Genomic DNA, 18,305 nt, shown 5'->3' with positions numbered 1-18,305 from the left:
ACATGTCATTACAACTCCCCACTTTCCTTGATGTGTTAAGAACCACCCATTCGCCAAGGTTATCACAGAGGACAAGCCCTCTACGCTTTGTACCCCATAGAAGTCCCAATGAAAGATGCTGTAATCGCATGCATGCAATTTATAGGTTTTCTAGAATTATTCTAAGATATACCAATGATTGTTGTTATTGAATGGTAGTTTCTCATGCCAGCTTAGTGTCAACTCTCTCGCCATGACCTAACCCACACCCCTCCTGGACACATGCAGCTGGACTTCGTGGCGCTCACCCTCCTGCCATCTGGGGAACCAATCCAGAAGAAGCAGCGCCTACACTGATATGTATTTTTGCTTTTCAGCCAATCCCACACTGTTGTAGCACCCTATGTTAGTTGCGTCATCTATGACGCTGTTTTTCTTTATAACTCTCTAATTGTAATGTTTGCCAGAGTGCTCTCCAGGCAGCAGAGTTCTCTGGATGCCAATTTTATATAAACATATCTAAATCTTGCAACCTGTTCTCCTAGCCTCATTCCCCACTGGGGTGTATTTATGAATATGCATGTGTAAGTCGGGGAGTGAGCCTTTACATTCCTGACATACCAATGCACATGCAACCACAGAACCAACCTTACAAGGCACTGTAATGCACTTTAACCCCAATACTCCAATTACCCAAGACCCACCAGTACCACAGGCTTGGCAAACGGCTAGTGAATTAAGTGATGTGACATGGGCAGATGTCTTTCCCATAAAATACCGGAGAGGGAAGATGACAAATGACGGGTAAGAGGGGAGGAGGAGACAGTAAAGGGGGACGGGAGGGAAAAGCTATGATGCATACCATGGCCTGGGATTAGATGAGATTGAAGACTCCCTCCACCCAGATCAATCAAACAAATGGTACTCGGACATGAGTGGAACAGCCAAACAAGCAACGAATGAGAGCTGTCATGTCTGCTCTCTCATACTGCATGCCTCAGGCACACCTAAAATACTTATACCGGGGGCAGAGAGGAGGATTTGGGGGAATAGGTGAGGATACCTACTGGTTCCCGCCAAAGGCAAAACGCATACAGACCTCTCCCTCCCAGAATGGTAGAAGAAAAGCTAACAAAGAACAACCACGCTAGTAATGGTGAAAAATGAAGGGAGGCCCCACGTTGGTACTTGGGTGCCCCTATTATGTACTACAGAGGCTATGGACATAACCTGCGGTAGAAGATTCACACAATAGTTGGTAGAACACATAAACTGCCACCAGCCATAACTAAGAGATTGTCTGTGACATAAGTCACAGGAGCAGAGAGAAGGGGGATACTAAGTATCCCCTTGGCTCACCACAGAAGGTGGTGTGTGCCAATCCCTCAGAATATAGAGTTTTAGGGGGGATACAAAGTATCTCTCTATCCCTAAGAACTTTAGTAACTATACAGTATGGAAAAGAATCTCCAGAGGACCCAAATGGTCCCCAGAAACACTGCCCCTAAGGAGCTGTGTGCTGCAATAGAAAGATACATATGCCTTAAAGAGATATGGAGGAAAGTAGATGCCATAGGACAGTAAAACACAAAAGAGTTCCAAAAGACAGAGCACATAAGAATGAATGAGTGGAAAAAGGCTCCACATGTCCAGCAGTCCAGCAAAAAGTGCTGGGGGTTCTCACTAGACCTGACACAAGCCTGCAATCTGTTAACATACATCTTGAATCTAGTTCAGACATTCAGCCATTGATGCTCTGAGAGTTACAAAATTAAGTAAAAAATGTATCGAGTTGGCTATAAAAGAACATGCAAGAGTTTTCATTACTTGTAAAGAATGAATATATCTTATAGTGAAAATGTAATTAGTTGGGTAAAGAGTAGTCCATTTTGAACAGTGGAGCTAGAGGAAAACCTACAGAGTTTACATAGTGTAGTATCACAAAAATGAACCTATATGAAAGTACTAATTCATCTCAAGTGGGTACATTGTTGGGAACATTTTTTTGATAGATTACCTCCCCTTGCAGGTTAGGACACGACTTCAAAGACAATAAATCTGAGCTGTGCAATGGTATGTCTGATTCTTAAAGTGCTGTGCAACTGGTGATTTTGGGTTCCCAGCGTGAATATTGGATTTATGCTCCGTCCACCGTCTTGTACCGTGCGGGTGATCTGCCCTACATAATATAGCCCACAGGAGCCTATACCATAAATCACATTGCAGGTGGCATACTGGTGTAGTTTTATTTTCCGGCCTGACCTTGGTTGTCTTATGTAATCAAAATGTATGATGATGATGATGATGATGTTGCAGTTGTCGCATCCAAGGCAAGCAGATGTTCCATGTTTAGTTTGTAAATATGATTGTTGGTCAGGAGTGGGTCCTTCTGCTTTGACCAATGGATCCTAAATGTTTCTGCCCAGTTTGTATAAAATTCTCTGCGATTTCAGAACCCGGCATAAGTGAGGGTCCAGTTGGACAATTTTTCTTAATGCACAATATGTGGAGGATTCGGTTTTTCGGTTTTATGATCAATAGTTCCTGTCTGGTTTTAGTAATCAAGGAATGTCTAACGAAAGCTTGTAATGTTTGTCGATAATCTCTGGCATGGAATCTTTCAGACATTATCATGGATTCTTTTGTATAAGTTTCATTCTCGGACACGATTCTCCCCAGTCTGAGGAATTTACTGTATGGTAAGTTGTCCTTGTGTTGTTGGGGATGAAAACTTGAATAATGTTCACATCTGTAGATTTGGTGTAAATGCTAGTATTGCATTATTTCAGACAGTCTTTTCTACATCCACAAAATGTAGACTGGGTTTGCCAATTTCCACAGTAAATTTAATACATGGATGTTGGGGAGAATTCTCAGAAATGTGCTAATTCCCCTTCTACCTTGGAGACACCCATCTCTTTTACTGGTCTTTAGGACTTTTCATTTTTATCCTGGAGAGAGTGAGACCTTTTTCCCCACTCTCGTATTTTTCTTTGATTTAAACACCTTTGGTTTTGGAGTCTGACAAACTCCATAGGCATCATCATTTTTCATTGTGACACACACTTCATATTATAAAAGAAGGATTAGATGGTAAACTTTCTCTACTTCCACCCCTCCTTCTCCCCCAACGATTAGACATCTCTGACAGATTCTCCGGCACTACAGGTCTTGACAACATAGACTGCGTGCAACATTCCAAATTTCAAAAAACATTTTTGTTTAATACAGAATATTTAAATTAAAACATAAGATACTACCCACACCTAACAGTGTACAAAGCTACCACTAAAACCTACAAAATCTAAAAAGCTAAATTTCAAATAAACCACTTACAAATGGACACAGACGAAATCACATATCACAGTACATAGAAAAAACCTAAATGTGTCACTAAAACAACATATAATCCCAACATGTTTCTGTTCTTTAAAGCCGCATTCGGGCGAACATTCTTCAGGGGAACCTTTAAAACATCCACTATTCTTCTCAACACCGTGTTGAATGGGTAGTTTCAGGCAACCAGCCTGCAAAGAAAGGAAACAGAGGAAACTAATCAGATCCCCAGGGGAAGGGGTATTACCAAATGTAAAAGTGGAGTTGACTCAGTCAAGAGAACAATTCCACAAAAAGGTTTAGAAATTAAACCAATTAGATTTACCTTAATGTGGTGAATCTTCAACGCACGTCTGTAAATGACAGGCTAATTTTTCTTCATTGAAAAACCAAGATACTTCAAAAGGCGTCTCAATCCGCCGAAAATATCGTCACACCTAGAAAGGACACATCACACTACCAGTGAGCCACAGATCACTACAGGTCAACAGTCATGAACTGTTCAGGATATATTAAATAAAAATTACCTTCACGCAAGTGAAGCCACCCACAACGTGGGGCAAGGGGAGGAAATCCCTTGTAATGACAACCAAGTCTGCAGATGATTACAAAAGAGGACGCAGAACCAATCTGTAATATAAGAAGGGCGGTCACCAACCATCTCAAAGAGCATTAAAATGCACCGATACACCACGGCTCCCAAATGTGTAAAGAAAGGGGAAGAAAAGAAACCATTTCAAGCCCAGCCTAGGTCGTGCATTAGAGCTCATGCTTCCAAACAGTAGTGTCATACACCAGCGGTCTTCACAGCCATTAAATGTGTAAAAACATGCTGAACGTGACCAAGTAGTGAGAGATAGTACACAGTAAGTAAAAAAACTGCGGAAAAGGGATAATAGCACCAACATCACTAAAAGTAATGTAGCTACTAAAGTTCAAGAACAACATGCTCACCTCTAGATTAGGAGAAACAAACTCCTCGCTAATGACTCGCGGGGTTTGAAAGAAGACCGTGCAGCACCAGCATGTGTTTTCACCAAGTGCAGCAAAACGCTCACCACTTCCTAGTAAACACTAAGAAAGGACTATACTTTTCGATTAAATACTAGCCGGCAAGAAAATACAGCGGCCATCTTTTACATGCAATCTTCCTAGTAAACACTAAGGAAGGACTACACTCTTCAGTTAGGTACTAGCCGGTAAGAAAAAACTAGCGGCCATCTTTGCATCAAACCACCCAACAACAAGGGGAAGCAGTGTTCAGAAGAAAGTGCACTGGGGGGCGCAAAACCATTCAAAAGAAATCGACACAGCATTGCAAAAATCAAGCAACAGACATATGCAAATTTTTGCAAATATAGATGGCACAAAATAAGGAAAATTCAGAAAAATTCAAAACACAGCCAAAATTGCAAACAATAGTCAGATAGCAGAAAACATTTATGTTTGGCTGACCAGATGCCAATCAATACTCTCATTGAGCCCCAGAACATTACTTTGCAATTTAAAAATAATTTTTTGTTCCAGGTTCAATAATTTCTGGTCTGTCTCGGCTTTCCTATGGCCAGGCACCTTTTTCAAAATAAACCACGTAAAGTCATTGCAGCCATGTTTCATATCAAGAAAATGTTTCACTAAAGGAGCTGCAATCACTTGATTTCTGATGCAGCTCCGATGTTCCACCATACGGACTTTACATTGTCTGTTAATCTTGCCTACATAATATAGGCCACAGGGGCATGTGATTAAATACACAACATTGGATGTGTTACAGTTGGTCATTTCATTACACACCCATTTCAGATTAGGTAAAATTTGTATATATCTAATCTCTTTAGTTTGGGCACACATACTACATTTACCGCAAGGAAAATGCCCTTTTATTTCCGGTAAACCCCATAACCTGGTTTGTCTCACCAGTGGTGTACTTTTCTCAGTTACATCATTCCTGATCAAAATGTTCCTTAGGTTTTGACATTTTCTAAAGGCCACCAAAGGGGGCAAGGCTTCTTTTCCTCTGTATACCTTTTCCAAGTTTTCATCACAATAGATTTAATTTTGTACGATAAATTTGAAAAAGTATTAACAAAAACAGTACCAATCTTTCTCTTTATTTTCACATTTTTCTCCAAAAGATCCTCCCGATTATTATTGTATGCTCTTTTTGAAGCAGTCTTAATCACTCTAGGTGGATAGCCTTTGTTTCGCAGTTTCTGAGTAAGTGCGTCCGCACTTAGACGGAAATCCTCTTTTCTACTACTATTCCTTTTTAACCTTAAAAACTGCCCAAAAGGTAAGTTGTTTTTCAAATGCTTAGCATGATGGCTGTTAAAGTGCAGAAGAGAATTCTTGTCAGTAGTCTTTGTGTAGGGCTTCACTTTTAACACTCCATTCTCATGAAAGATGGTAATATCCAGAAAATGAGTCTCAAAGTCACATATGGATCCCGTAAATTTCAGAAAAAGATTCTGTTGGTTCAACCAGGTCATAAAGCACTCAGCTTCTTCTCTCGTACCATCCCATACAATGAGTATATCGTCTATATACCTCAGCCACTTCCTCAACTGATGGATATAAGGATTAGTGGCTGGGTATATCACAATTTTTTCAAACTATTCAACATAGAGGTTGGCTAAATTAGGGGCCATGGCCGCACCCATGGCAGTGCCCTCTATCTGTTGGAAAAAAGTTCCTTGGAACTGGAAAAAGTTTTGGGTAAGGGCAAACTCAGTACACCACAAAATAAAGGCACTGCTCACAGGGTGTCCATCCTCTCTGCCCAGCAAAATTTCTTCAACAACCTCTAATGTCGCCCTTTGTGATATCATAGTATAGAGGGATTGAATAACCAAACCTATCAATAAAGAGTTGCCTTGAACAAAATCTATGTTTTCTATTTTATTGATGGCATCGGTAGTATCCCTCAAATAACTCTGCATTTTCATCACAAATGGGCGCAGATAACAATCTGCGAACTTAGACAATAGTTCTAAAATGGAATTGACCCCAGAGACTATGGGACGTCCGGGAGGGTCTACCAATCTCTTATGCACCTTAGGCAAACTGTAGAACACAGGTACCCTGCCTTGTTCCCTTATTAGAAATTCAAATTCTTGTTTGCTAATCATCTCTGAGTCATATGCCAAAGTAACTTTTTCTTTTATGATCTTCATCAGCCGAGCAGTAGGGTCACAAGTAAGTTTCAAATAGCTCACACTGTCAGAAAGAAGTCTCTCACATTCTTTAACATAATCACTGCGATTCATCAAGACAATAATACCCCCTCCCCCGGGGATCTGATTAGTTTCCTCTGTTTCCCTTCTTTGCAGGCTGGTTGCCTGAAACTACCCATTCAACACGGTGTTGAGAAGAATAGTGGATGTTTTAAAGGTTCCCCTGAAGAATGTTCGCCCGAAAGGGGCTTTAAAGAACAGAAACATGTTGGGATTATATGTTGTTTTAGTGACACATTTAGGTTTTTTCTATGTACTGTGATATGTGATTTCGTCTGTGTCCATTTGTAAGTGGTTTATTTGAAATTTAGCTTTTTAGATTTTGTAGGTTTTAGTGGTAGCTTTGTACACTGTTAGGTGTGGGTAGTATCTTATGTTTTAATTTAAATATTCTGTATTAAACAAAAATGTTTTTTGAAATTTGGAATGTTGCACGCAGTCTGTTGTCAAGACCTGTAGTGCTGGAGAATCTGTCAGAGGTGTCTAATCGTTGGGGGAGAAGGAGGGGTGGAAGTAGAGAAAGTTTACAATCTTATCCTTCTTTTATAATATAATCTATGTTCCTATTGGTGGAGTAAGATGTGGTACATATAAATAGGATCCTGTGTACCTATTTGATTACACAGACACACACTTCAGTGCAGTGGCACAGGGAAGTCCCTTCGATTTCCCAAGGTTTAAATACCTTCTCTTGGATAAACGATCAGTAAAGTGAAATTGACTTTACTTACCTTTTTTGTAACGTGGTAGACCCAGCATACACTATTTTACATAGAATGCTGGAGGGGTTACTTAGTATCATCCCCTTTGTTGTGTAACATTTTTGTTACCCTTTCTACAATTAATGGCTGGTGGCATTGGTTTTCTTTTTTACTACCATTGTGTGTTTTTACCACAGGCTTTGTTTGCATCTGCAGTATAGCACCCATGGGTGCCCATTTTGTTAAAATAGCACCAGTCTTCTTTTTTTGCCATTTCTTGTAAAGTCCTTCTTGAGATTCTCTCTGCACGCCAAACTAGGTTTGGTCCCTTTGTTCGTTTGGTCTTTGGCGGGATTCACTGGTGAAGCCCGCCTCTGGCTCCAGCGTGTCTGGCAGGGCAGGAAGCGAGGAAGGTGCCCGAAACGCCCTGTTCTTAATCCCCTTGGTTACAGGAGTGCACCCAAAGGTGATTGGCTGGCTGTCCTTGCAGGACAGCCACCCTGCTGTGTGAGTGGCAGCTAGGCTTCAAATGAATGGGAGAGACTTGCATAAAAAGCGAGGTCTTTTTCAAGGAAGGCAGAGTCGACCACTGGACGAAGGAATCCGAAGAAGAACTTGGAAGAGAAGCTTGCTGCAACTCGTGGACAATTGGTTTGCCTGGTGAAGTCCTGCTGCAGTGCTGAAGCTCTGAATTCGCCTCGACTACAGAAGCCATGCAAAGGACAACTTCTAGCCTTGGGTTGGTGGGATCAATCGACCCCCCCCCCCTCCCCAATACTAACTGGACTGGAAATCCTCTCTGCTGGCTGTACTTCCATTGCTGCTGCCGGACAGAGTGCCAGGGGACAGGAGCGACGGAATCGATTCTCGTTTTTAAGCCGGACCCGAGCTCCAGGAAGATCCTCCTGACTCCCTCAAAGCAGGGCTGGCCAAGCCTGAGCCACCTCAACAGAGTGCTGGTCCCCAGAAGCAAGGGGAGGCCACAAGGTGTCCAAGAACCGCAATGGTGCTATTTGCGTGAAGCTATAACAGCGACGTGCTGCTGATCTGAACTTTGCCCATTGCTGCCGCTGACCTTCAAAACGTAGTGCAGGAGTCCTCAGACTTCCTCCCTCTTGTCCCCACAAGTGAGGCCCATGAACAACAGGGTCTGCCATGCTACAAAAGGAACAGAAGCCAGCTGGAGCCATTTCTTCAAATCTAAGGTACTGTAAACTGAGGGATACTTGGCTATTGTCTGTGTAGCTTGCCTGTTCTCAGTTGAGACTTGCAGTTGCTGCCTTTTGCAGAGTTGCTTGCAGCTTTGCGCTTCACAAGTTTCCCAGCTTGTGGCCCAACCGTGATTTCTTTTTCAACCAACTCTATTGAACATTGTGCAATACCTTTACTTAATTTCAAGAAGTGCCTCAGCGACCCTAGACCTTGCTCAAGTGGCATTGGCTGTCCTGGTCCATGAAGACTCTTCTAACCTCTGACTTTGTGTTTTAACTATCCCTCCAAAAAGTCATACATATCTTACTTGAATAGCTGGGAAAGGGTTAATCTACATTGCATTGGGGGTTCAAAAGTGCTTTCCTATTTGAGAAACATGTTCACCATGGTTTCCTTCCCTGGCCTTTTCCTTTTTGCCACAACTTCAGTATTACCGTTTAGTGTGAGAAGTGATATAATAAATATCCACAGTGTCCTAGCAATTGAAGTCACCTCAGGGTGTAGGAAGTCTGTGTGATATGACATTTATAACGCGCCTATACACAAGTATTTCAAGGCGCGACGAAGCAAGGGAGGGGGAATCGGAGGGGAGACCGAGAATTATCTTACTAGGCCAGGTGACATTGAGGTAGTGCGGAGGGCAAGGCGGAGAGGGCAGTGCAGTACATGGGATTAACAGTAAAAATAAATGGAATAAATGAAAGGAATAGGTAAAAGTGCGGCCGGCTGGTGGCAAGGGTAACTGCAGATAGCAGGTGTCAAGTGCTGGTAGGGGGCTGTAGGGATACAGAAAATAGTCCCCAAGTGCGGGGGAAGTGTGCCATCCCAAGATCTACTTACTTTATTGAACCGAAAGCGTGTATTTTGAAGTGTATTATTGTGGCCAATTGCTCCCTTCTAAAGACGGCTTATTTTAAAACTGGCTGTTAAATTATAAAATAATTATTTTATCAAGAAAACTTGAGTGTAAGTGTTATTTGGATTTTCTTACTGTGAAACTCTATCGCCCATACAGCTCACATTGACCCCTCTTGAGATATGCATGGCTGCTCAGTCACTCTAGCAACTTATGTAGTAGAGATGTATACCATTGCCAAGAGGACAAGGCTGGTGTAATCTCCCACAGGGTTACTGCATACAATCTTGCCTACCAGTGGATGAACTGAGTTTAGATAATCAACAGGAACTCTAGTTCCGATTCACTTCCATTCCAAATGGCAAGCACATCATCTGTGCATCTTTTCCAAGGGGACTCCCAGTAATGATAATCTTGGGGGCTCATCAGTCTCCCCATAGAAAGCGAGCAAAAGCCAGCGAAGTAAGGCTGAGGTCTTTAATTGCCTCTGACAGTCCAATTCAGGATGCAGACAATAGCAAAAGTAAGTTTCCAGTTGAAATCTATGGGAGGCAAAGCAGCAAAAAGAAAATCTTTCCTAACTGGATTCACATGGATTCTTGAGGCAAATCTTAAAAACACTGAGCAATGCAGTCAAACAAGATTATTCCTGGCTGAGAGAAAAACAAATCCCAAACTCAGAAAAGCCAGCAAAAAGGAGAAGACCTTTCAAGTTGGGGAGAAACTCCAAGAATAGATTTCTGTCCTATCATTCACTCTTCTTATCAGACATGCTATCACTGGAGTCCTGCAGCAGTCTGCTCCATACTCCAATGTCAGCCTTTCCTCTTTACTGGCTCTACATCCTCTCCTTCTCCGCATCACTATTGAAACCGCAGGACACTGGCTGCACTGCTCCAACAATCGTTGTTCATAACTTGCTCAACATCTGACTACTCTAGTCAGAAAGAGGGTTGGTCCAACAAACCTCACAAGTCACCCTGTCTGCAGAGTGACTCTACCAAGCCCTGTTGAAACGAAACCTATATGACCTTGTGGTTGATCATTTAGAGCAAATTACCCCTTCTGCCTAAGAACGTGGCACTTTCTACACTTCTTTGACTAAAAGAGATGGTGCCTCCAGTGAACAGATCTTCATTGTACTCCAATCCCAACTCCTAGTCAGCGTCTGCTAGATTTATGCAAATAGAGTATGTTTTCCTGTGTTCTTGTCCACACACTTTTCTTGTGACCGCATAGCCTTGAGTGCTAGTCCACAGCTACCAATGGGACCTGTGTTTCATGAATGTACTTGAGCAAGCTCCTGACAGTTGCATGTAAGCATACATTATTTAATTTGTTCCTGAAGGGAAATTTGTCAAGCCTTCTTTTTTTGTGCTCTTAACACTATCAGTTAATATAACAAATCCTCCCCAGCATATAGCTGGATTTCCTCTGTCATGTAAAACTCACATTTTCCTTCAATGTGGTATTAAGGAGCGATTCGTAGCACCTATATTTTTGAAGTACCAAGAAGTTAAGAGAAATATTGTATATAATTTGCTGATTGGTTTTGCAGGAAGCAGGAAGAGCTTGTACAGCAGGTCCGAAAGAGACTGGAGGAGGCTCTCATGGCAGATATGCTTGCACAAGTGGAAGAAATCGCCAAGGATGGCAACTTCATAGCGGAAAAGGATGTTGATGATGATGGGGATGAGTTTGAGGAACAGGAGGAAGAACGAGACCAGGAAATGGAGGATGTATAATTCAGGTAATGGTCTTGCATTCTTTTTGAAAATACAACTAATCCAAGATCTCCTCCTTTTTTCATATTAATGGAATATCTATTCTGGTAAAGGATCGGATCAAATCACTGTTTATCTGCACACACCTGTTTTTGTTTGTTTCACCATTTTTAAACCACAGACACCCTGGCCTAAAGGGAGTGGAATGCTGTCCAAAAATAATATAAAAAGCTACAATTCAAATAATTAAATGATTTAAAATACAAACTGCATAAGAAAATTAAGACTAATTGCAAAGTGGCAAGGTGAAAGAAGTGGGTTTAGGACTAGCCTTCCTAAATTGCAGAATAGTCGGGAAAAGTCTTGCACATAAGGGCAAAGCATTCTAAGGTGGTGGCGCAGCAGCTAAAAAAGACTGACGAGACGTTTACATAGATAGAGTGCCAGTGTTTTATGCCTGGACATCCGAGTATGTTTCAAACACTGTTAATGGACAACCTTTTGGCATAATAAGACCAGTCTTGGTTCTTAAAGTGTATGTAGATGAATAGGTAGCCAATTGGGAGAATTCAGAATAGGAGTAATATGTTAGAAGGCCCCGATATCGTCAGTATTCCTACCAAATTACAAGTTCCTAAAGCCTGTGCAAACGCTTCTCCTCTACCTTATTTGTACATGTGATTGATTTTTTTTTATTCTCCTGTACTTTATCTCCACTTTTTTATTCTGCATGGTGATATTCCTCACAGTATGACGGAGGGACAGAGCGCTTTTGCCCATTGTTTCTTCCTCCAATAAGAAATGTAAATGATGGTCGAAGTATGTTGGCTCTAAACTCTATGGCAGGGAGTAGGGTGGGTAAAGTTATATTTGTTAGGAGGATTTTTCAAAGTTATTACCTGTGGTATGACTTTGAAAAGCCAATCTCAGAGTAGCATGGTTATTCACAACCCCAGGTCAGCAAAGCCACGCTTAAGGAGTGTTGGCCAAACAGCAAGGCTGTACTAAGGAGGAAGGGGTTGCAGGTTTCTGTTGTGTAGTACAGGTGACAGATTTAATAAGGAAAAGACCCACAAAGGTAAGTTTTTATGAATACATAATTTATTAAAATACTACACTAAGCTTCACCTTAAATATGTCAGGTTAAGTAAAAATACTTTTAGCACATATGTTGTACACCTACAGTTGAGTCCCACTCTGTCAGTTGAGTTAGGACTGATTTTCTATACTCTGGCCTGGTGGACAGATCTATAGAAGGCCAACCTATATTGTGACCGGGACATCTCTGTGGAGCTGTAGCCAAACCAGTTCAAGGTAGCAGCAACGAGGGCTTAGGCTAAGTCTCAAGAGGTGGTGAGCTTGTTGTTGGCCAACAATGAGTACTCACAATGGTAATCACAGGTTACACTTAGACAGTATGTATACAAATACAATTTTTTATTTACAGCCAAACACTATGAAAAAATACTACTAACAGGTAGACATATCACACAACACTAATAATTTATTACACATATACAGTCACTGGTTGCGGGCAGAATACAAGCCCCTGTAAAAGAAAGTACAGATTAGATTATGCACCAATGGTCCACAGAGTTAACCCCAACTTCAAAAGTCCTTCCCTAAGTAGTTGCTTAGAGCCTAAGTTCAGGAAAGTTCCGACAAAGTTTGTGAAGCTAAAATAATGAAGGTAGGGTCTCTGGAGTCCAGTGAACAGTTCCTAGGGTTAGGGGACCATGTTTTCGAACTAATAGAAGTGTCCACAACTTAGAGAATGCTTGCACCAGCAAGCTATGGTAAAACCAAAGTATTATGAATGTTTTCTAAAAGTTAGGAAAACTATTAACTGGAGTTTAGGCAACGGAAGAACTGTAAACTCCCCTCCTCCCCCACCCCTGTACTACTTCCCCAGACTTGGCAGGTCAATGGAAGAGGGTCCAGGGTTGCTTTTCCCATCGTCGGTCGCAGTCCCCCATTCGGAGGGGTTGCTGGTTTGAGCTGATCGCTGGTTGGTGTCTTTCGCTGGTGCAAGGACGCTTAGATGAAGAATGCAGAAAGGCCGATCTAGTTCCCCTCTCAGGACTGGACTCTGGTCAGGTAAGCTGTTTCAGACTGTGGTCACCGCAGCACGGTGATGCATAGGGCCTCACTTGTCGCGGTCAGACTTTCCCTCCTATCTCGGGTCCCCTTGAAACTCGGACTCAGACATTTCGCTGAGGTAAATCTTGTAGGACAAGCTGAGGATCCCCCAAGTTCCAGGTCGCAACTCGGAACGGCGACTTCGGCAGCACAGTAGCCCAAACTCTGAGCTCGTCGGCCACAGTACTGTCCCGGGACACCTCCGAAGACTCTTCTTCGTAGGGTACTGAGCAGACATCAGGAATGGATGTTCCCTCCACTCCAGGGGTCGCAGCTCCCTCGCAGGACTGCTGAAGTTCACGAGCAAGACAGGGCTCCACCAAGACAGCAGCAGAAGTTGGTCACCAGGCCTCTTTCACGACAGGCTATTGAAATCCGCAGGAGCTGATGCCGATCCCACAGGCCCTCTTCAGAGGTTCTCTGCCCAACCCTTCATTTACAGCTGAATCAAGAACCCCAGCAAAACAGACGTCCGACACTGCTGGCTCCCGACCTCTTGGCTGTCCTGGCTCTCGTATCTGCAGTAAGATAAATGCACCAAATTACTTACTCCAAACTAGTATATAGATTATACTACTTTTCTAAAATGCACCTAAATTTCTCTAGATTGGCTTCATCTATTTGCCCAAAGGCTTTGGAAAGGGAAATGTTTTGTAGACAAAGTTTAACGTTGATGCTTCTTAACCTTCCTGTGGTGAAAGGCTAGTGCTCTATTGTGTTCCAAATAACTTTCTTGCTTTTGAACTTTTGCACAAAATGTCTTCTTCATATCCAATCCTAAATGTCCTTCTTTACTTACTAATGTTCAATCTTCTCCTTTACTGCTTGGAAAAGTACTTGTTCCTTTTTTAATCCAACAAAGCTTGTTTGTCTTCACTATGTTTGCTGAATGTTCACTGAGGACCTAAAATGTATAACAAAAACTAGACTGCAGATTTCTTCTAGTGCTCCTGTGCAAGAAAAGTCCTTTTTAAAGAATTGCTTTTGTGGTGTGAGTAGTCCTCTTTCTTTATCCTTAGGAAAACAGGGAAAGATTAATCCACGAAGCATGAATGCCCCTGTCGCTCCGGCTAACCGCGCTGAAGAGCTAAGTCAATTTCACTCACTCGGAACTCTTCGTAACACGAACGCTTCTAGTCAGCTTCACCGTCACGGGACTTTACGAAAACATGCATCTGCTCCAGTGACCGCGCGTACTAAATCATGATCAGTTTCTCTCTCAGAACGCACTGCTCACACGGACCAACGACCCCGCTGCTCAGGCAAAACAAAGTAAGCCCTTTTGATCAATTTCACTTGCACATGAGAAACGCCATCTGCAATGTGATCACAACCCACCACGCGCATGGAGGAACCGAATGCCTTTAAAACTGCACCACAACGCTTCCTTTAAAGAAACACGCGCACTTGGGCTTTATGAATTCTTTAAACACCACATTACGTTGAAAACAGACATCCACTGGCTGAGGTACACAGTTCAGCTGCTTATCTCTTCTGAGCAACTGACACTCAAATGTGCATTCACTTTTAATGCTGCGTCACGGATTATTTACATATTAGTTTTAACTGTTGTAACTTGACATTCACTTTCAAATCGCTGCGCTCCCACCTTTTGGCCTTCTTATTTATCGAACCTCATTAACTGTTATGAACTTCTTTCTTCTTAATTATTTTGCGGAACTCTGGACTCTGAAATGGGGCCCATGTTGAGGAGCTTATCAAAAACATAACCTGTCATGAAATGCCGAGGGATGAAAGGCAGTTATAGAACCCTGAGTTCAAGGGAAGTACTTTGGCTCAATGTTCACTCAACCAATCAGATAACCCTCTACTCCTCCTTCTTGGCTTGGGAACCTGACCTACTTATGGTGAAATAAAGGAATGAGATGTTCTTAACTTCAAACACCTTTTCTTGCTGAAAAACATCCTTCCACTCTATGAACCACCACTGGCACCCTGCTAGTCCTGACAGTCTCTGGTCTCTTCACAGGTCTCACAGCTGGACAGGAGTCTTGGCTCCTTCAGGTTACTCCAAGATCTCTGAAGAATGGGTGCAGGGGATCCTCTTCTTATCCTATAAACCAGGTAAGAGCCGAAACGCCACTAGCCAATAGCATAACTAGCCACGCACTCCCCAGCACTGGTCCAATCAGGACCACTGGCGGGAATACTTGTGCATAACACTCGGACACACTGAAGCCAGTTTGTGGATTGGGACCAGACCGTGCCAGCCCACATCCTGCCAGAAAACACATAGCCCTCCAGTAGCCTGCCAAAAGCCCATGCTTTCCCGTGCACTGGAAGTCCATATAAGGATTTTCCTGGCCTCACAGGCCAGGAAGAAGGCTAAAGAACAAGCTGGCCTAAGGACCAGAGACAAACCATGTGGTACAGCCATGTTTGGACACCAGCCAGTTAGTAGCCAAACACAGTAAGGCTAAAACGAAAAGCACCAAAAAAAATGGTAAAAAGTCACTGCTGCCACCAGCTTGTCCATTTAGCACACCTAGAGTAACCAAAAATCCTGTGTTAGTCTAGGGCAAAACAGAAAGTGTACTGCATTGTAGGATGCCGTGTACAATGATAAGTTACCACAAGTGATAAGTTATTAAAAGTAGTTACAAAGTTGCAAGACTAAAAGAAACCATGTTTCCCAGTACTGACAGCCTGAAGGACATGTCAGTTTCCCCATAAAGGATGAGCAAAAGAATGTGGTGTAGCTTAAGGCTTCACTCCACTGTAAAAAGTACAGGCCAGGATCCAACATAAAAGCAAAACTTTGGGGGTCAATAAAAATGGAAGGAATGGTGAAGTAAAGATAAATCTTTCCTAACAACTACTTTATTGTGTAACCCAGTTATTAATACAAGAATTACATTCACTGAAGTATTTATATTTTATTTATATACAGGGAGAAACAATGCACTTTTGATCACAAAATCACATACAATACGTATGAAATTGGAATTGAATGGTAGCAGTGAGTTTCTTGCAATGGGGTGAGTTTGAGTGACATTCTGACCAGGTTGTAGAGGGAGTAAATGGAACAGTCACTGGGGACAATACATGGGTGGACATGCATAGAGGACAACCAACATTAGAAATGTTTAACTGCAGTTAGAGCCAGCTGTGTTGGGGGAGCAAAGAGAACAGATGTTGTGCACATATCTATACATGGGCCTTATCACCCAGAAACATATACTGAAACTGCAGAAGTCCAGTCCTAGCCTGTACCCAAGCCTCTGGTAGTCTTTTATGTATCCCAATGGTTTGAGAGAAGAGTTGAGTAGCTAGAAGGTGGCTAGTGCAGGAAAAGTACTGGAGTTTATTTTAGGGGGCTTCAGTGTCTGAAGTAGAGTTCCAGCAAAATGAGAGCAGCTACCACCGCTGTTCTCAAGGATGACCCACATAAGTACTGACATGGACAACACTGTTCTGGGACTGCCCCAGACGGCGCAAAGGCAAGCAGCGTTACTTAGACAGTACAAGACTCTACTGTTAGTAGAAGGCTGTACCACCTGAGTATATGGGAGCATAGACTGAATAGCCAGACTCCTCCTAGGATGGATAGAGGACTGTAGGAAAGCACATAGAACTTGTAGTATACCAAGGATTCAATAGAAACACTTAGAACAAGAAGTATTATAAAAAATGAAGTTTTATTATTGTTGGGGAGAATTCTCAAAAATGTGCGAATTCCCTTCACCTTAGAGACCCCCAGCAACTTTGCTGTATTTTGAGGGCTTGATTTCTTACCCAGGAGAGAGTGTGAACCTTTTTCCCACTCTCTCATGTATTTTGATATGTGTTTGACCTCTGTGTTTTCTTTGGTTATGGAGTCTAAACAACTCCATAGGCATCATCTTTTCATTTGTGTCACACAACGCCCTCAGTGCAGTGGCACAGACAAGCCTTTTAGGCTTTCCCAAGGTTTAAACACCTTTTCTGGGATAAACTACTGTTTCCCAGAGTAAGTAAAGTGAAATTGACTTTACTAGTCGTTTAAATTCCTGGACCCATCACACCCTATCTTACAATAGAGCGCTGGAGGGGTTACTTTGTATCCCTGATGTCTAGATAATCATGTAGCAGTCACATGCTACCCTTTCCTCTCAGAATGGCTGGTGGCAGTGGTTTTATAACGAACTACCATGATTTTTCCCGATCGCGAGCTATTCGTAGCTCCGGTATCGTTAAATAGCGGGAGCCATGTTTTCCAAGATGGCGCCTGAGCCCCCTTTGTTTAAACAGAGCCTGGTCTTCTTTTTTTGCCATTTCTTTGTGGAAAGGTCCTTCTAGAGTTTGTCTCTGCGCGCCAAAACTAGTTTGGTCTTTGTTCATTCGCCTTTTGCGGGCTTCCGGAGTGAAGACCGCCTCTGGAGCCCGAGTATCTGGGGTGGGCAGGAAGTGAGGGAGGTGCCTGATACTCCCTGTGCGTAGTCTCCTAGGAGACCCAAATGCACTCTTTGGTGATTGGCTGGCTGACTGTCCGGCAAGGACAGCCACCCTGCTGGGTGAGTGACAGCTAGGCTGGAATGAATGGGAGAGAACTGAATAAAAGTAGAGTCTCTTGGCTTGGAAGGCAGAGTCGACCACTGGAATGAAAGAACCGAAGACGAGCTTAAAGAGGACGGCTGCTGCAACTCGTGGACGTTGGTTTTCCCGGTGAAGCCCTGCTGCATGCCTGAATCGCCAAGTTCATCTCGACAGAGAAGCCCCTAAAAGGACGACTTCTCCCTTGGAGTTGGTGGGACCAATCAACTCAACCCTAAGCCATCTGGGCACCTGTCTCGGAGCTGGTTGCATTTTCCTCAGAGTACTGCAGGAAACCGTATAACCAGGGAGAGGGACACCAGTGTGTGTACTTTTCTTAAAGCCACCGGAATTGAAGCTTAGAAGTTGCAAGCTTTTGACTGTCAAGTGCAGTGCAGGAGTCCCCCGACGTTCTCCCTCTTGTCCCCACGGCTGAGGCCCCGGAACAGCGAGATCTGCAGGAACTGCCAGGAACAGAAGTCATCAGCTGCCTCTTTTTCTTCATTTGTAAGGTACTGTAAAATAAGACAGAGTACTTGCCTCTCATGGTGAAAGTGCTTGAAACTTTTGCAACTCGCAGGCTTAATCAGCT

General features: G+C 42.9%; 1 protein-coding gene across 8 annotated transcripts in view; it reads left to right on the top strand.

The window, feature by feature from the left end:
- Positions 1-18,305, top strand: part of MBD3 (methyl-CpG binding domain protein 3) — a 394,240-nt gene that overhangs the window by 299,431 nt on the left and 76,504 nt on the right. For all 8 annotated transcript variants that reach the window (XM_069649478.1, XM_069649476.1, XM_069649479.1 and 5 more), the window contains one exon: positions 10,876-11,067. In XM_069649478.1, coding sequence (XP_069505579.1) covers positions 10,876-11,062 — 187 coding nt within the window. In that variant the 3' untranslated portion in view covers positions 11,063-11,067. The remainder of the gene's footprint in view (positions 1-10,875; positions 11,068-18,305) is intronic.

The sequence above is a fragment of the Ambystoma mexicanum genome, chromosome 1p (genome assembly GCF_040938575.1).
Source record: "Ambystoma mexicanum isolate Mex_15411 chromosome 1p, UKY_AmexF1_1, whole genome shotgun sequence".
NCBI lineage: Eukaryota > Metazoa > Chordata > Amphibia > Caudata > Ambystomatidae > Ambystoma > Ambystoma mexicanum.
The sequence above is the reverse complement of the archived record's forward strand: the minus strand, read 5'-3'. Positions and strand labels throughout refer to the sequence as shown.